The sequence below is a fragment of the Carcharhinus amblyrhynchos genome, chromosome 24 (genome assembly GCF_965287045.1).
Source record: "Carcharhinus amblyrhynchos chromosome 24, sCarAmb.v2.hapA, whole genome shotgun sequence".
NCBI classification, from domain to species: Eukaryota; Metazoa; Chordata; class Chondrichthyes; order Carcharhiniformes; family Carcharhinidae; genus Carcharhinus; species Carcharhinus amblyrhynchos.
In genome coordinates this window covers 46,049,941-46,068,709 of record NC_137347.1, presented here as the reverse complement: position 1 = coordinate 46,068,709, position 18,769 = coordinate 46,049,941, and the positions used below count along the sequence as shown (strand labels likewise).

The following is an 18,769-nucleotide window of genomic DNA, read 5'->3' as shown; positions in this document are numbered from 1 at the left end:
ACCACCACCTCTTTAATCTGTAAAGGTTCCATGTAAAGTATGAACTCGAATGTAGCAGAGGCATTGTTTGCTGCAATCAAATACACTCTCTGTTGGTTTAGAGCAGTACTTATGGCATTTAGAAACTATTCATAATAATGATGTGGTGAATGCACACTTGAAATAACATATTTGGGAATTTATTGTTTGGTAGTACAGAATGCGGGTATTGCTTGAAAAAAGGCATGCTATCAAAGCTTGACATTTTGCAGTTTTCGGAGTAACTCAAGAAACTTCTAACATTGTATAGTGCATGAGAAGAGAATGCTGACTCGTTAACAAATTAACTCATGGAGAATGTGGCATGGAACAGTTAACTGCTTAGCCTTGTTTGATTTGGGATAATTTGATTAGGGATAGTCAGCACGGTTTTGTGAAGGGTAGGTTGTGTCTCACAAACCTTACTGAGTTCTTTGAGAAGGTAACCAAAGAGGCTGATGAGGGTAAAGCAGTTGATGTGGTGTATATGGTTTTCAGTAAAACGTTTGATAATGTTCCCCGTGGTATGCTATTGCAGAAAATACAGAGGCATGAGAATGAGGATCATTTAGCGGTTTGGATCAGAAATTGGCTAGCTGTAAGAAGACAGAGGGTGGTGGTTGATGGGAAATGTTCATGCTGGGGTTTAGTTACTCGTGGTGTACTGCAAGGATCTGTTTTAGGGCCACTGCTGTTTGTCATTTTATAAATGACCTGGATGAGGGCACGGAAGGATGGGTCAGTAAATTTGTGGAATGCACAGTCGGGAGTTGTGGACAGTGTGGGAGGATGTTGCAGGTTACAGAGGGACATCGATAAGCTGCAGAGCTGGGCTGAGGGGTGGCAAATGGAGTTTAATGCAGAAAAGTGAGAGGTGATTCACTTTGGAAGGAGAATACAGAGTACTAGGCTAATGGTAAGATACTCGGTATTGTGGATGAGCAGAGAGATCTCGGTGTCCACGTGTATACATCCCTGAAAATTGGCACTTGGGTTGATAGGGTTGTTAAGAAGGCATACGGTGTGTTAGCTTTTATTGGTAGAGCGATTGAGTTTAGAACATAGAACATTACAGCACAGTACAGGACCTTCGGCCCTCTGCACCAACCAGTGGAACCAATCTAATGACCCTTTAACCTAAACTATTCCAATAGAAATCCTACAGTACAGAAAGAGGCCCTTCGGCCCATCGAGTCTGCAGCGACCACAATCCCACCCAGGTCCTACCCCAATCCATACATATTTTACCCGCTAATCCCCTAACCTATGCATTTACAGTCAATTTAACATGGCTAATCAACCTAACTCACGTATCTTTGGACTGTGGGAGGAAACCAGAGCACCTGGAGGAAAGCCACGCAGACACGGAGAATGTGCAAACTCCACACAGACAGTGACCCGAGCCGGGAATCGAACCCAGGTCCCTGGAGCTGTGAAGCAGCAGTGCTGACCACTGTGCTACCGTGCCGCCCGTTATCCATATGCCTATCCACTGACCATTTGAACGCCCTTAAAGTTGGCAAGTCCACAATTGCTGCAGGCAGGGCATTCCACGCCCTTACTACTCTGAGTAAAGAACCTACCTCTGACATCCGTCCTATCATTACCACCCCTTAATTTAAAGCTATGTCCCCTCGTGTTAGCCATCACCATCCGAGGAAAAAGGCTCTCACTATCCACCCTATCTAACCCTCTGATCATCTTGTATGGCTCAATTAGGTCACCTCTCAACCTTCTTCTCTCTAACGAAAACAACCTTAAGTCTCTCAGCTTTTCCTCATAAGACCTTCCCACCATACCAGGCAACATCCTGGTAAACCTCCTCTGCACCCTTTCCAATGCCTCCACATCCTTCTCGTAATGCGGTGACCAGAACTGTACGCAATACTCCAAGTGCGGCCGCACCAGAGTTTTGTACAGTTGCAACATGACCTCATGGCTCCGAAATTCAATCCCTCTACCAATAAAAGCTAACACACCGTATGCCGCCTTAACAACCTTCTCAACCTGGGTGCCAACTTTCAGGGATATATGCACCGAGATCTCTCTGCTTGTTGACACTACCAAGAGTCCTTCCATTAGCCCTATATTCTGTACTTCTTGTTACTCTTACCAAAGTGAATCACATCACACTTTTCCGCATTAAACTCCATTTGCCACCTCTCAGCCCAGCTCTGCAGCTTATCTATGTCCCTCTGCAAACTGTAACATCCATCCTCACTGTCTACAACTCCTCCGACTTTGTTGTCATCAGCAAATTTACTAACCCATCCTTCTACACCCTCATCTAGGTCATTTATAAAAGTGACAAACAGCAGTGGCCCCAAAACAGATCCCTGTGATACATCACTTGTAACTGAACTCCAGGTTGAATATTTCCCATCAACCACCACCCTCTGTCTTCTATCAGCTAGCCAATTCCTGATCCAAACTGCTAAATCACCCTCAATCCCATGCATCTGCATTTTCTGCAGTAGCCTACCATGAGGAACCTTATCAAACGCTTTGCTAAAATCCATCTACACCACGTCAACTGCCTTACCCTTATCCACCTTACCCTTGTTCTTACGTTCACCTCTTTAAGTCACCTTTTCAAAAAACTCTAAGGTTTGTGAGGCACGACCTACCCTTCACAAAACCATGTTGACTATCCCTAATCAATTTATTTCTCTCTAGATGATTATAAATCCTATCCCTTCTAATTCTTTCCAAATCTTTGCCGACAACAGAATTAAGGCTCACTGGCCTATAACTCCCAGGATGGTCTCTACTCCCCTTCTTGAACAAGGGGACAACATTTGCTATCCTCCAGTCTTCTGGCACTACACCTGTAGCCAATGACGACATGAAGATCAAAGCCAAAGGCTCTGCAATCTCCTCCCTCGCCTCCCAAAGAATCCTACGGTAAATCCCATCCGGCCCAGGGGACTTATCTATTTTCATACGCTGAAGAATTGCTAACACCTCCTCCTTAGTACTTCAACCTTGTCTACTTTAAAAGCCTGTATCTCAGTGTTCTCCTCGACAGCATTGACTTTTTCCTGCATGAATACTGACGAAAAATATTCATTTAGCACCTCTCCTATCTCTTCAGGCTCCACGCACAACTTCCCACTACTGTCTCTGACTGGCCCTAATCTTGCCCTAACCAATCTTTTATTCTTGACATACCTATAGAAGCCATGAGGTCATGTTGCAGCTGTACAAAACTCTGGTGCGGCCACACTTGGAGTATTGCGTACAGTTCTGGTTGCCACATTATAGGAAGGATGCGGAAGCATTGGAAAGGGTACAGAGGAGATTTACCAGGATGTTGCCTGATATGGTGGAAAGGCTGAGGGACTTGAGGCTGTTTTCGTTAGAGAGAAGAAGGTTAAAAGATGATTTAATAGAGGCATACAAGATAATCAGAGGATTATATAGAGTGGACAGTGAGCCTTTTTCCTCAGGTGGTGATGGCTAGCATGACATAGCTTTAAATTGAGGAGTGATAGATATAGGACAGATGTCAGAGGTAGGTTCTTTACTCAGAAGTAAGGGTGTGGGATGACTTGCCTGCAACAGTAGTGGACTCGCCAACATTAAGGGTATTTAAATGGTCATTGGATAAACACATGGGTGATATCGGAATAGTATAGGTTAGATGGGCTTTAGATTGGTTTTCGCAGGTCGGCATAACATCAAAGGCCGAAGAGCCTGTATCGCGCTGTTATGTTCTATGTTCTATGTTCAAATTCAAACTGGGCAGGCCAACTTTGGCAAAGGCAATTGCCAAGTAATGAACCAGAATATGTGGACATGTTCCTTCTGTCTGCAAAGAATAGGGCTGTGTGTGGACATATGGCATATGTAAGAGAGCAACACTGGAAGCCTGAGTGATGATTTTAAATTGGCTTTCAGTGCAATTCTTAAAGAAACAGGTCCTTGTCCTTTGTGGACAGAAGGAACACGTTCGCACGTTGCAACTTTATCAACTAAACAAAACAAAGTTCCTGGTTCATTCCCTGGGCAATGCTATGACCAATGTCGAGTGCCCAGTTTGAATTTGAGCAGAGCTGGGCAGTTAACTGTTTCATGTTACATTCACCATAGTAACACCTCCACCAATCTGGGTCCATTTGCCAAACAATCATCATTCTCTTGTCATTCACTATAAATTTGTTGTTCCTCTGTTATAGTTAGAAAATTCTTGCAAGCAATTCTGATGAGTGCAATATGAAATGTTTTGATGACGTGTTGTTTCTTTCAGCAGTATTTGGGAAATCACCAATTGATTTAATATCACTTTTTTTTCATTAAACATTGAAACCATAATCTTTCCACAGCACATTGACAAGGTATTTAAGCACAAAGACTTGCAGCAACAACTCATTGATGCCAAACTTCAGCAAGCGCAGGAACTGTTGAAAGATGCAGAGGAGAGGCACCAGAAAGAAAAAGAATATGTGAGTTCTTAAATTCTTCAATTTTTTATTCCTCCCTTCCCAGTTTGGGTCATTATTCTCCATTCCACGATTGAATGTGCTGATTCGGCAATATAAAGCAATCAAACTAAGCCTTTCACCAGACTATGCAACAAAATATTTGGAAGGGTGGTTGAAAGCTGGTGGTTGGTGGTGTTGTGGATAGTCTGGAGGGATATCAGAAGTTGCAGTGAGACATTGGTAGGATGCAAGACTGGGCAGAGAAGTGGCAGATGGACTTCAACTCGGATAAATGTGTAGTGGTCCAGTGGGATGAAGGAGTACAATACCAAGGGTAGGACTCTTAGCAGTGTTGAGGATCAGAAGGATCTTGGGGTCCGGGTCCAAAGGACTCTTAAATCGGCCTCGCAGGTGGAGGATGTGGCCAAGAAGGCGTGTGGTGTGCTAGCCTTCATTAATCGAGAGATTGAGGTTAGGAGTTGGGAGGTAATGCTGCAACTTTATAACACCATTGTCAGACACCACTTGGAGTACTGTGCGCGGTTCTGGTCGCCTCACTACAAAAATGATGTGGAAGCTATTGAGAGGGTGCAGAAGAGATTTACGAAGATGTTGCCTGGATTAGGAGGCATGCCTTATGATAGGTTGAGGGAGCTTGGTCTCCTCTCCCTGGAGAGACGAAGATTGAGAGGTGACCTGATAGAGGTTTATAAAATGTTGAGAGGAATAGATAGGGTGGATTCTCGGAGGCTATTTCCCAGGGCTGAAATGGTCGCTACGAGAGGACACAGGTTTAAGGTGCTGGGGAGCAGGTACAGAGGAGATGTCAGGGGTAAGTTTTTCACTCAGGGTGGTGAGTGAGTGGAATTGGCTGCCGTCGGTGGTGGTAGAGGCAAACTTGCTGGGGTCTTTTAAGAGACCTCTGGATAAGTACGTGGAATTTAATGGCATTGAGAGTTATAGATAGGCCTGGTAGCCTCCACAAGTGGAAGCCTGCCTCCACTTTGGCAGAAATAATAGTAGGAGGGATTATTATTTAAAAGGCAAAAAGCTGCAGCATGCTACAGTGCAGAGGGACCTGGGGGTCCTTGTGCAGAGTCACAAAAACCCAGTCTGCAGGTGCAGCAGGTGAATGGAATGTTGGCCTTTATAGTGAGGGGATTAGAATATAAAAGTAGGGAAGTCTTGCTGCAACTGCACAGGGTACTGGTGAGGCTGCAGCTGGAGTACTGTGTGCAGTTTTGGTCTCCATACTTGCGGAAGGATAAATTGGCCTTGGAGGGAGTGCAGAGGAGGTTCACTAGGCTGATACCGGAGATGAGGGGCTTGGACTATGAAGAGAGACTAAGTTGACTGGGTCTGTACTCGTTGGAGTTCAGAAGGATGAGGGGGGATCTTATAGAGACGTATAAGATAGTGAAGGGGATGGATAGGGTAGAGGTAGAGAGATTCTTCCCGCTTAGAAAGGATAGTAGGACTCAAGGGCACAACCTCAAGATGGGGGTGGCGGGGGGGCAGTTTAGATCAGAGTTGAGGAGGAACGTCTTCACTCAAAGGGTGGTGAATCTCTGGAATTCTCTGCCCGTTGAAGTGGTGGAGGCTACCTCACTAAGTATATTTAAGTCACGGGTAGATAGGTTTTTGATAGACAAGGGAATTAAGGGTTATGGGAGAAAGTGGAACTGATCCACTTCAGATCAGCCATGATCTTACTGAATGGCGGGGCAGGCTCGAAGGGCTAGATGGCCTACTTCTGCTCCTACTTATGTTCTTATATTGCCTCTCCATATTCTTTCCAATAAAATGAATCACCTCTCACTTCTCTGCATTGGACTATAGTTGCAACACATCCACCAATTCACCAACATGTCTGTCTTTTGAAGTTCATGACTATCCTCATCACAGTTGACAACATTTCCAATCTTCATGACTGCATATTTTAAAATCATACCCTGAACAACACAATATCTAGGTCATTGATATATATCAGGAAGAGCAAGGATCCCAACATTGACCTGGGGAGCTCCATTGTAAACCTTCCTTCAATCTGAAAGACACCCATTTATCACCAGTTTCCTAACACTCAGTTTCTTATCCAAGTGCCTACTTTCTTTTTCATTCCATCAGCTGGAATTTTGCACACATCTGTTTGGTACTGTGTGAAATGCCTTTTGAAAATCCACATATATTACAGCAACAGCATTGGCCTTATTAAATTTCTCTGTTACCACCTCAAAACAAAACTCCAGTGACTTAGTTAAACTTGCTAATTGAATCTGTACTGGTTTTTACAGAATCCATAGAATCCCTACAGCGCATAAGGAGGTCATTTGGCCCAACAAGTCAGCACCAACTCTCTGACAGAGCATCTTACCCAGCCCCTGCCCCCATTTATCCCCCTCATATTTACCATGGCTGATCCACCTAACTAACACATCTTTGGACACTAGGGGGCAATTTAGCATGCCCAATCCCCCTATCCTGTACAACTTTGAACTTATTTCCTTGTTTCCTTATTATCTAAGTGACAAGTGATTTTGCCCCAAACAATAATTTCCAGAAGTTTCCCTACCACTGAAGTCAAACTGGTCTGTACATGCTGGCTTTAGCCTTACACCCGTTTTTGAACAGAAAGGTTTAATTAGATGGGATTATTTGTACTACTTGGAGGACCCTGGCATCTTAGCCTGTTTGGGTAAAGGAAAGGGTGGCCAATACTTTGTGCTCCAGCCAAATTTAGTAGTCAGTATATTGTGTGCTCAAGCTGCATACCTTGGATATGAAGCAAAAATGGGAAATATACCAAATGTAAAAGCAGAATATGATTAAAATTTTATCGGAGAACAGGCATTAAAGATTCATGTGGATTTTAATTTTGATTTAGTTTCTTGTCTCGTTTCAGTTGTTAAAGGAGACAGTAGAAAGCCAGAGGATGTGTGAGCTCATGAAGCAACAGGAAGTTCATCTGAAACAGCAGGTATGATATTTGTTGATTATACATGGCTAAATATGATTTTCTCTTGCACTTAAAAGGTAGGGAAACTGCAGAGAAAATATTAGATTATCCTACTGTATCAAATGAGTAAACGTGGTGTAAAAGATTAAAATTAGCAGTTGTAAAAGTATGATCATGTGCCCAGTTCCAAATATGTATGCTGAGCCGTCAACTGATGCATTTATTAAGAAGTATTATAGAAAGGATATTAAGCTAGAAAAACTGTAGAAAAGATTTCCTAGGATGCTACTGGTGACAATAATCTCTCCCTCAATGTTAACAAAGCAAAGAAGATTGTCATTGACTTCAGGAAGCATAGTGGAGAAGTTCCTGCCTGATGCAATCAAAATTGGCCTTGCCCCAATTTAGAATATTAACTTTTGGGACAGACCTCTCATTCTCCATAGCTATCTTAAAACTAATAGAATTATGGTCACTGCTCCCAAAGTAAAGAGTAAATAATTGTATCCATTCTTTCAGATTTTGTTGGACATATTGCATGCTTTCTCTATTAAGGGACCATTAATTAAATGTGCATTTCTAAGTTTTCTTTTTAAATGTCTAAGTAAATTGAAGTTAAGGTTGAGGAACTGCTGAGACGTTCTCAAGAATATTCCCATGCAAAGAGGAGGATCTGAGAACTTATTCTACTTGGGACAACACAACTGGTTCAATGACTTTGCTGGTAAATTTTTTTTATTGCTATATATTTTATCAGCTGGCACTATATACTGGAAAGTTTGAAGAATTCCAAACTACACTTTCAAAAAGTAATGAAGTTTTTACAACCTTCAGACAAGAGATGGAAAAGGTAAAGTTTGCTGTTGTGCAGTATTTCACATATTGTAAGGAGCCATGGGACCTATCTAGCCTATGCTAATTTCCCTGTCATTTCTGAAAGTATAATAGCCTGCACCTTTAATACATTTTGCTGTTAGTGAACAAATCACCAACTATCGGATTAGTCCGCTTATAATTCTGAGCACTTGAGTTAAGTACACTCTTAATGCTTCCGTTGGGACTTTTCATTTCATCAAAGGCATTATAAATAGTCATTTTTAACCTTCTGTTTCAGGATACAAATACTAACTTTTTTTAACCAACATCTTTCCTGCTCTAAGAGCATTTGCATGAATTGTAATATCTTGAATCACACACCAACTAAGAACCGCTGACTTTGCGCAGGTTTAATTTGAATGTAGAAATCTTACAGTTCTTCACACTCTGCCATTCGTTACATTTACCCACTTAACTGTTTGGGAAGCTGATACTCAAATATTGCCTTCAGACCACTGAAATGATCTTGAAGATGTAAAAACATTGGCATTTAGTCGTTTCAGTGTTCTTGTCTTCTCGTTTTCCAGAAGACCAGAAAATATAAGAGCAGAATCAGGCCATTTGCCTCATCATCCCCATAACAATCAAGAGCCTATCTCTGTCTTAATAACACTGAACGACCCAGCCTCCAAAGCATTCTGTGGCAATGAATTCCACAGATTCACCACCCTCTGGCTAAAGAAATTCCTCCTCTTATCGGTTCTAAAGGATTGTTTCTCCTAATGAAAACACCTCCTCCACATCCAACCTATCCAGGCCTTTCAGTATTCTGTAAGTTTCAATGAGAACCCATTTCATCCTTTTAAACGGCATCAAGCACATACCCAGAGTCTTTACACTCTTCATATGCCAATCCTTTCATTCCCAGGGTCATTTCTGTGAACCTCCTCATGACCCTCTCCAAGGCCAGCACGTCTTTGGATATAAATTGCTCTCTATTCAAATTTCCATTAAGTGGTAATTATAACTTCCACCATGCTAACGTTTAGAAACAAAAACTTCACCACAATAAGGTAATTGTTGATTTAATTATCACCTTTTTTACTGTAATTACTACAATGTAATGCCAAATATACAGGATTACGCACCCACCCTATTAGGGCAAGATATTTGTAATGTTCTTGCAGTTAGTCTGCCTGCATGAAATCACCACTTGCAATTTAACATTAATATTTTTGAAGTGCATTACTTCAAATATTGAATCATGTGTGTTCTCACCTATATGATATGATAAGATGACAAAAAAGATCAAAAAGCTGGAAAAAGAGACCACCATGTATCGTACCAGATGGGAAAGCAGTAATAAAGCCCTGCTGGATATGGCAGAGGAGGTAAGTAATATGTTTTTTCCAGTTTGAGCTTAACAATTCCAGCTTGATTTAGCCTTAATCTTCTGGTTAATTGTCTTTAAGTGGACATTCTTGTGTGTTTTTTAAAGATTGCTATTCACTTTATCTTTAGCTCAAGTTAAACAGACAGACTAACAGATGCTGCCTTTTCTTTTGTGGGACTTAGACTTGAAGTAAGCCAGACTGTCATATTGTCACTAATGGCACAGAAGGAGGCCATTTGGGTCCATGCTGCCTCTCTACAAAGCTGTTTAGAATCCCCATAGCCATTCATGTTTATTTACTTGAAATACCCAACCAGTTTCCTTTCAAAATCTATTGTTTCCTCTTCCACCAGCTTCTTGAACCAGATCATTACCACTCTGTGCAATTCTTCCTTACATTAGCTCTGCATCTCTTGCCCAAAGTCTTAAATGTTTCCTAATCCTTGTACTATGAACTAATGAGAACAATTTTTCTGTGTCTACCTTAGCCAAAACATGCTACCAGAAGGATGTGGAGGCTTTGGAGAGAGTACAGAAAAGGTTTACCAGGATGTTGCCTGGTATGGAGGGTCTTGGCTATGAGGAGAGATTGGGCAAACTGCGATTGTTCTCCCTGGAAAGATGGGGAATGAGGAGTGACCTAATAGAGGTGTATAAAATTGTGAAGGGCATAGATAGGGTGAACAGTGGGAAGCTTTTTCCCAGGTTGGAGGTGACAAACACAAGGGCTCACAAGTTCAAGGCTAAGGAGGCAAGGTTCAACACAGATGTCAGGGGGATGTATTTTACACAGTGTGGTGGGGGCCTGGAATGCGCTGGCAAACAAGGTGGTTGAGGCGGACACTCTGGGATCATTTAAGACTTAGCCACATGAACAGACTGGGAATAGAGGAATACAAACAAATGGTCCTATTGGACGCATGAGCGGCACAGGCTTGGAGGGCCGAAGGGCCTGTTCCTGTGCTGTACTGTTCTTTGTTCTTAACATGTCATAATCTTGTACACCTCCATCAAATCTCCCCCTCAGCCTCCTTTTGCTTCAAGGACAGCAACCTCATTTTTGCCAATCTAACTTTGTAACTAAAATCACCTATCCCCAAAACCATTCTGGTAGATCTCTTCATCCATTCAAGGACCCGCATATCCTTCCAAAGGTGTGGTGACCAGAACTGGATGCAATAGTCTGGTTGGGCCTAACTAGAGCTTTATGAAGTTTCAGAATTTCCCTGCTTTTGTATTCAAAGCTTTTATTTATGAAGCTCAAAATCTCATTCAATGGACTGTGACTTCTGTGCTCCCTAGCATCAGAATTGGGAGATAGCCCAGAGGTGTGCTGGAGAATCCTTCAAAAAGCTTCAGGTGGGGGTTTGCAAGGCAGTTGCCCAGAGGTGCAAACTTCCTGTGGGCAATTGCGTTGCATGGCAAACCATCCAAAAAACATGACTTAAATCATAAACTTCAGATAGTTCTATCTGTGTTACACCGATGCTTATTCAGAAAGAAATTAGAAGCATACCTCTTCTAACTTCTGGGTAACTATGTAAGATCCCATGGCCTGGACCCCTGCATGGGATTCCCCCATTAACTGCCTCTCGTGGTGTATGTATAACAACAACTCCCCGTGGGATTCCTTTTGAGTCAGCCAACCAGACCTCTCCTCACCCTCTCAGCCTCGACCCAATGTGTGGAATTCACTACCACAGAATGTAGTTGAGGCCAAAATGGCTGATTTCAAGAAGAAATTAGATATAGCTCTAGGAGCTCGAGGGATATGGTGAGGGGGGAATCAGGATATTGAATTTGATGATCAGCCATGATCAAAGTGAATGGCAGAGCGGGCTCAAAGGGCCGAGTGGCGTCCTCCAGCTTCTAGTTTCTATGTTTTTAAGACGACACTCTGCACACTCTCCTTTCCTTTTTTATGTGCGGTATGATTTGTCTGTATAGCATGCAAGAAACAATACTTCTAACTATATAATAATACATGTGACGATATTGAATCAAAATTAAATCTATGTAACTGTTCTCTCTCCGTCCTGGGGCCCTTCCCCTATCTCCATTTCTTTAGGCAACCTGGTATGCAAGCCATTTGGGCCAGGTGAACTGTTAGCTCTAAGCATAGCCAGCCTTTCCAGTACCAACTCCCTTTCAATTTATTGTCTCCTCTGTCTCCAGTTTTAACAATATTTTGTCTCATTCCTCTGTAAACACCAGTATAAAGCACTGCAGTATTCTGAGCTTGCCCTATGTTTAAATCATTTTCTTTGTCTCGAAGAGGACCCACTCCATCTCTTTCCACTCACTATGTGCACGCTGGAGAAGATTTTTGGATCCCCTTTCATGTTGACTGCCATTCTATTTTTATACTCCTATGTACTTATTTTATTCTTCGCCGCTCCAAGCCATTGTACTTGACCTGGTTCTACTTAAAGTATTCACCTGACATGAATCATACACCCTCTTTTATTGAATCATCATAATCTCTGTCTCCCTTGTTATCCAAGGAGTCCTATGTTTTGCCACTCTTACCGTTTGCCCTTGTTGGAATATACCTAGCTTTTACCTGAAGCATTTTTCTTTAAAGATCGCCCATTGTTCCATTACAGTTCTTCCTCTGTCTTTTATTCCATATTCTTGCTGGTCCACTGTATTGAAATTAGCCATCTTCCAACCTTCTTTGCCTGTTTCCATTACTAAACTTAAACGTTTTGTTATAACCACTTTTATCAAATGTTCCCCCACAGACATTTGGTCTACTTGGCTCCCCACATTTTCCCAGTATCAGATCCATCCACCCTTTTTGTTGGACTGAGCACATACAGATCATGGAGGTTCTCCTGAACACATTTCAGAAATTGCCCAGTATCAATTCTATTTCTTGCACTTTTCTGTGATGTTCATACAGATTTGTTCATCTATCTTCTACTCATTATTTTGTGGCCTGTAGAATACCCTCAATTGTGTGATCATAGAACATAGAACACTACAGCACAAACAGGCCCTTCAGCCCACGAGTTGCACCGATCACATCAACACCTACCAATCTATAGACCTATCTATAACCCCCAATCCCATTAAATTCCATATACTCATCCAGAAGTCTTTTAAAAGACCCCAGCGAGTTCGCCTCCACCACCACTGACGGCAGCTAATTCCATTCACTCACCACCCTCTGAGTGAAAAACTTACCCCTAACATCACTTCTGTACTTGCCTCCCCGCACCTTAAATCTGTGTCCTCTCGTAGTGACCATTTCAACCCAGGGAAATAGCCTCTGAGAATCCACCCTATCTATTCCACTCAACGTTTTATAAACTTCTATCAGGTCGCCTCTCAACCTTCGTCTCTCCAGGGAAAAGAGTCCCAGCTGCCTCAACCTAACTTCATAAGGCATGCCTCCCAGTCCAGGCAACATCCTTGTAAATCTCCTCTGTACCCTTTCAATAGCTTCTACGTCCTTCCTATAGTGAGGCGACCAGAACTGCGCACAGTACTCCAAATGAGGCCTGACAAGGGTCTTATAAAGTTGCAGCATTATCTCCCGATTCCTAAACTCAATCCCTCGATTAATGAAGGCCAGTACACCATACGCCTTCTTGACCACATCCTCCACCTGCGAGGCCGATTTAAGAGTCCTGTGGACCCGGACCCCATAATCATACTCCTCCTTTTCTTGTTCTATCCAAATGGATTCTGCCCTTTCCCCTTAAGGACATCCACTTTGTTCAACACTACAATATTATTCATAATCAATGCTGCCACCCCACCCCCTTCTTCCCTTTTGTAGCTTTTCTGAATACTTTAAGCGCCCTGTCCTCACTATTTTTAAGCCACATTTCCGTTATTGCCACTACATATTCTCACATGATTATTTGTGCTTGTCGCTCATCAATCTTATTCACCACACATCATGTATTTACTTACATGGTAATCCTGTGTTTACATTCTCCACAGTCTTTTTCTTAATCTGCCCTTATCTGTGGTACTACCTTTCTAGTATTGGCCAACACTCTAATGCACCTTATTTCTCTTTTCTACTTCTATATGTTGGAGTCACTCCGCCCCCACCCCCCAACTACAAATTTAGTTACCCTCCCCAACTACATCATTGAACCTTCCCACATGGACCTTGGTCCCAATGCTATTGAGTTGCAACCTATCCCATTTGAAAGGATGTCTCCTGCCCCAGAACTAGTCCCAATGCCCCAAAAATCTGAAGCCTTCCCTCCTTCACCGTGCCTCTGCCTCAAAACCCACAAATTGACCCTCGCTATATTCCTGTTTCTACAGAGATTATATCCTTGCGATCCTACTTTTTAACTTTGTCCCGAGCTTCTGAAAATCTGACGGCAGGATCTCACTTTCTGTTCAATGTTGTTGGCACAGACTTGCACCACAACTTTGGGTTCACTCTTTTTCTTTCCCCTTGCAGAATATTCTGCACCTCTTCTAAGATGCCCTTTCCCCTTGCACCAGGAAGACAAGATATTATTTGGGATGATGATGGTTATAGAAATGCCTGTTTCTTTCCCTGACTGTAGAATCTCTTGTAATGAGTGTCGTCTTCAAGTTTTTTCTTCTCTCATATCTGGGAAGATGGGACTTCACCTTCAAAAAGACTGTGTGCACTTGTTACTTCTATAATTCTGTCACAGATGGACCTGGACCTATGACAGTTAAATTGGTGAAGATGAGGTTTTCCCTCTGATTCTCTCACCATGCAGTGTTTCTCCATTCTGGCACAAATGTTCTTCAGGATCCTGCCAACTTGGTCAGTAGTGGTGTTACCAAGCCATTCTAGGTGATGAATATTGAAGTACCATCCAGAGTACTTTTTACGCCCTGCCACCTTCAGTGCTTCTTCCGAGTAGTGTTCAACATGGAGAAGTATTGATTCATCAGCTGAGGGAGAGCAGTAGGTGGGTCAGTAGAAGGTTTCCTTTCCCATGTTTGATTTAATGCCATAAGGCTTCATGCAGTCCAGTGTCAATGTTGAGAACTTGCCGGGCCACTCCCTCCCAACTGTATACATTGTGCACAGCCCTTCGATTGGATCTGCCCTATTGGTGGGGCAGGTCATAAACAAAGATGGTGACAGAAGTATCTGTAATATTGGCTAGAAGGTATGATTCAATGAATATGTGAAACTGTTGCTTGATTAGTCTGAATGACAGCTCTCCCATTCTTGCACAAATCCAAGATATTAATGAGGAGAGGGTTGGATGTGCCTTTGTCATTTCTGATACCTAGGTTGAAGGTTCTCTGCTTTTTGTGATTTTTATCAATGACTTGGAAGAAGGGGTTGAAGGGTGGATTAGTAAATTTGCTGACGACACCAAGATTGGTGGAGTAGTGGATGGGGTGGAGGGCTCTTGCAGGCTGCAAAAAGACATTGATAGGATGCAGAGCTGGACCGAAAAGTGACAGATGGAGGTTAACCCTGATAAATGTGAGGTGATTCATTTTGTTAGGACAAACTTAAATGCGGATTCCAGGGTCAACAGCGGGGATCTGAAGAACGTGGAGGAACAGAGATCTTGGTGTTCATATCCACAGATCTCTGAAGGTTGCCACTCAAGTGGATAGAGCCGTGAAGAAGGCTTATAGTGTGTTAGCGTCTATTAACAGGGGTTTGAGTTTAAGAGCCATGGGGTTATGCTGCAACTATGCCAGATGTTGGTGAGACCACATTTGGAATATTGTGTGCAGTTCTGGTCACCTCACTATAAGAAGAATGTGGCAGCATTGGAGAGAGTGCAGAGGAGATTTACCAGGATGCTGCCTGGTTTGGAGGGTAGGTCTTACAGAACATAGTACACTACAGCACAAACAGGCCCTTCGGCCCACAAGTTGCGCCGATCACATCTATACCTGCCAAGCCATAGAACTGTCTGTAACTCCCAATGCCATTAGATCCTATATACTCATCCAGAAGTCTCTTAAAAGACCCCAGTGAGTTCGCCTCTACCGCCACTGACGGCAGCCGATTCCACTCACTCACCATCCTCTGAGTGAACAACTTACCCCTAACATCTCCTCTGTACTTGCTTCCCAGCACCTTAAATCTGTGTCCTCTCGTAGCGACCATTTCAGCCCTGGGAAATAGCCTCCGAGAATCCACCTATCTATTCCTCTCAACATTTTATAAACCTCTATCAGGTTGCCTGTCGACCTTCGTCTCTCCAGGGAGAAGAGACCTAGCTCCCTCAACCTATCTTAAGGCATGCCTCCCAATCCAGGCAACATCCTTGTAAATCTCCTCTGCACCCTCTCAATCACTTCCACATCCTTCCTGTAGTGAGGCGACCAGAACTGCGCACAGTACTCCAAGTGGGGTCTGACAAGGGTCTTAAAGTTGTAGCATTACCTCCTGATTCCTAAACTCAATCCCTCGATTAATGAAGGCCAGTACACCATACGCCTTCTTGACCACATCCTCCGCCTGTGAGGCCGATTTAAGGGTCCTGTGGACCCGGACCCCAAGATCCTTCTGCTCTTCAACACAGCTGAGACTCCTACCCTTGATATTGTACTCCTGCATACCGTTCGTCCTGCCAAAATGGACCACTACACATTTATCCACGTTGAAGTCCATCTGCCACTTCTCCACCCAGTCTTGCATCCTATCTATGTCACGCTGCAACTTCTGACATCCCTCCAGACAATCCACAACACCGCCAACCTTCGTATCGTCGGCGAACTTGCTAACCCATCCTTCCACTTCCTCATCCAGGTCATTTATGAAAATGACAAACAGCAAGGGTCCTAGAACAGATCCCTGGGGCACTCCACTGGTGGCTGACCTCCATTCAGAAAAAGACCCATCCACAACCACTCTCTGCCTTCTGCAGGCAAGCCAGTTCTGGATCCACAAGGCCAAAGGCCCTTGGATCCCATGCCCTCTCACCCTCTCAAGAAGTCTTGCATGGGGCACCTTATCAAACACCTTGCTGAAGTCCACGTAAACCACGTCCACCGCTCTTCCTTCGTCAGTGTGTTCAATCACATTTTCAAAGAACTGAACTAGGCTCATAAGGCACAACCTGCCCTTGACAAAGCCGTGCTGACTATTCCTGATCATTCTAAACTTCTCTAAATGCTCATAAATCCTGTCCCTCGGAATCCTCTCCATCAACTTACCAACCACTGAGGTCAGACTCACTAGTCGGTAATTTCCCAGGCTATCCCTGTTCCCTTTCTTGAAAGTAGGAATCACATCCGCAATCCTCCGGAACCTCTCCCATCTCCATCGACGATGCAAAGACCATCGCCAGGGGCTCTGCAATCACTTCCCTCACCTCCCACAGTAACCTGGGGTACATTCCATCCGGTGCCGGCGACTTATCTATCTTGATAGAATTTAAAAGTTCCAACACATCCTCTTTCTTAACATCCACATGCTCAATTTTTTCAGTCCGCCGCAAACCTGTAGTACAACCTCCCAGATCACTTTCCACCGTGAATGCCGAGGCAAAGTACTCATTAAGCACCTCTGCCATTTCTTCTGGTTCCACACAGACTCCCCCCTTCACCTTTTATAGGTCCTATCCCTTCTTTTCTCATCCTTTTACTCTTCACATATTTGTAGAATGCCTTGGGATTCTCCTTAATCTTACCTGCCAAGGCCTTCTCATGTCCCCTTCTGGCTCTCCTAATTTCCTTTTTAAGCTCCTTTCTACAAGCCTTATACTCCTCTAGATCCTTAACATCTCTTAGCTCTCTGAACCTTTTATGCGCCTTTCTTTTCCTGATCAGGTTCACCACAACCTTCGTGCACCACGGCTCCCGCGACCTACCAAAACCTCCTTGTCTCATCGGAACGTTGTCATGCAGAGCTCCAGTCAAACATTCCTTGAAAATCCACCACCTTCCTTCAGTACTTTTCCCCAAGAACACCACCTTCCAGTTTACTCGTCCAATTATCTGCCTGATGTCTTCATATTTCCCCTTACTCCAGACAAACACCTTCCTAGCCTGCCTGATCCTATCTCTTTCCAATGCTATCGTGAAGGAGATAGAATTATGATCTCCATCTCCGAGATGCTCTCCCACCGAGAGATCTGTCACCTGTCCTAGTTCATTAGCCAGCACCAGGTCAAGTACAGCCTCTCCTCTCGTAGGCTTATCCACGTGTTGTGTCAGGAAACCCTCCTGAACGCACCTAACAAACTCCTCCCCATCCAAACCCCTTACCCTAGGGATATTCAAGTTGATGTTTGGGAATTATGAGGAAAGGTTGAGGGACCTGGAGTTTTTCTCTTTGGAGCGGAGGAGGATGAGAGGTGACTTTATAGAGATTTATAAGATGATGAAAAGGATTGATAGAGTGGATGTTCAGAGACTATTTCCTTGGGTGGATGTAGCTGTTACTAGGGGGCATAACTATAAGGTTCATGGTGGGAGATACAGGAGGGATGTCTGAGGTAGACTCTTCACTCAGAGTGGTTGGGGTGTGGAATAGACTGCCTGCTGTGATAGTGGAGTTGGACACTTTAGGAACTTTCAAGCAGTTATTGGATAGGCACATGGAGCACTCCAGAATTATAGGGAGTGGGATAGCTTGATCTTGGGATTGGACATAGCTTGGCACAACATTGAGGGCCTGTACTGTGCTATAATGTCATGATGTGGGTATGCCGGCGTTGGACTGGCGTAAACACAGTAAAAAGTCTGACAACACCAGGTTTTAGTCCAACCTATTTATTTGATGATAATATCAAATAAATAGGTTGGACTAAAACCTGGTGTTGTCAGACTTTTTACTGTGCTATAATGTTCCATGTTTCTATGTTGGACTGTCCAGTTTCATTCTTCAAAGAACTGAGTGGCAGGACAAGTAACTTTCAAGAGTGCAGTTAAAAGATAACCACATTGCTGTGGGTTTTGGATGCTGGCTGATTTTCTTCATTAAAAAACATTAGTGAACCAGGTGAGTTTTTACAACAACCTGGTAGTTTTATGGTCAGTAAAAAGTCTGACAACACCAGGTTTTAGTCCAACCTATTTATTTGATAATATACTCGCAAGCTTTCGAGGGGTTACCCTCTTCGTCAGGTGAATGGAGAGTTCTGGCCTCAGACAGAGCATATAAAGCACAGACAGTTTAGAGATTACTGATTAAAATGCGAATCCTTACACCTAACCTGCTGTTCAAGACCTGAA

General features: G+C 43.4%; 1 protein-coding gene across 1 annotated transcript in view; it reads left to right on the top strand.

Moving 5' to 3' along the window:
• LOC145358034 (alpha-taxilin-like) overlaps positions 1-18,769 on the top strand; it is a 95,032-nt gene that overhangs the window by 70,372 nt on the left and 5,891 nt on the right. The window contains exons 6-9 of the mRNA XM_080211741.1: positions 4,344-4,463; positions 7,345-7,419; positions 8,156-8,248; positions 9,510-9,605. Coding sequence (XP_080067867.1) covers positions 4,344-4,463; positions 7,345-7,419; positions 8,156-8,248; positions 9,510-9,605 — 384 coding nt within the window. The remainder of the gene's footprint in view (positions 1-4,343; positions 4,464-7,344; positions 7,420-8,155; positions 8,249-9,509; positions 9,606-18,769) is intronic.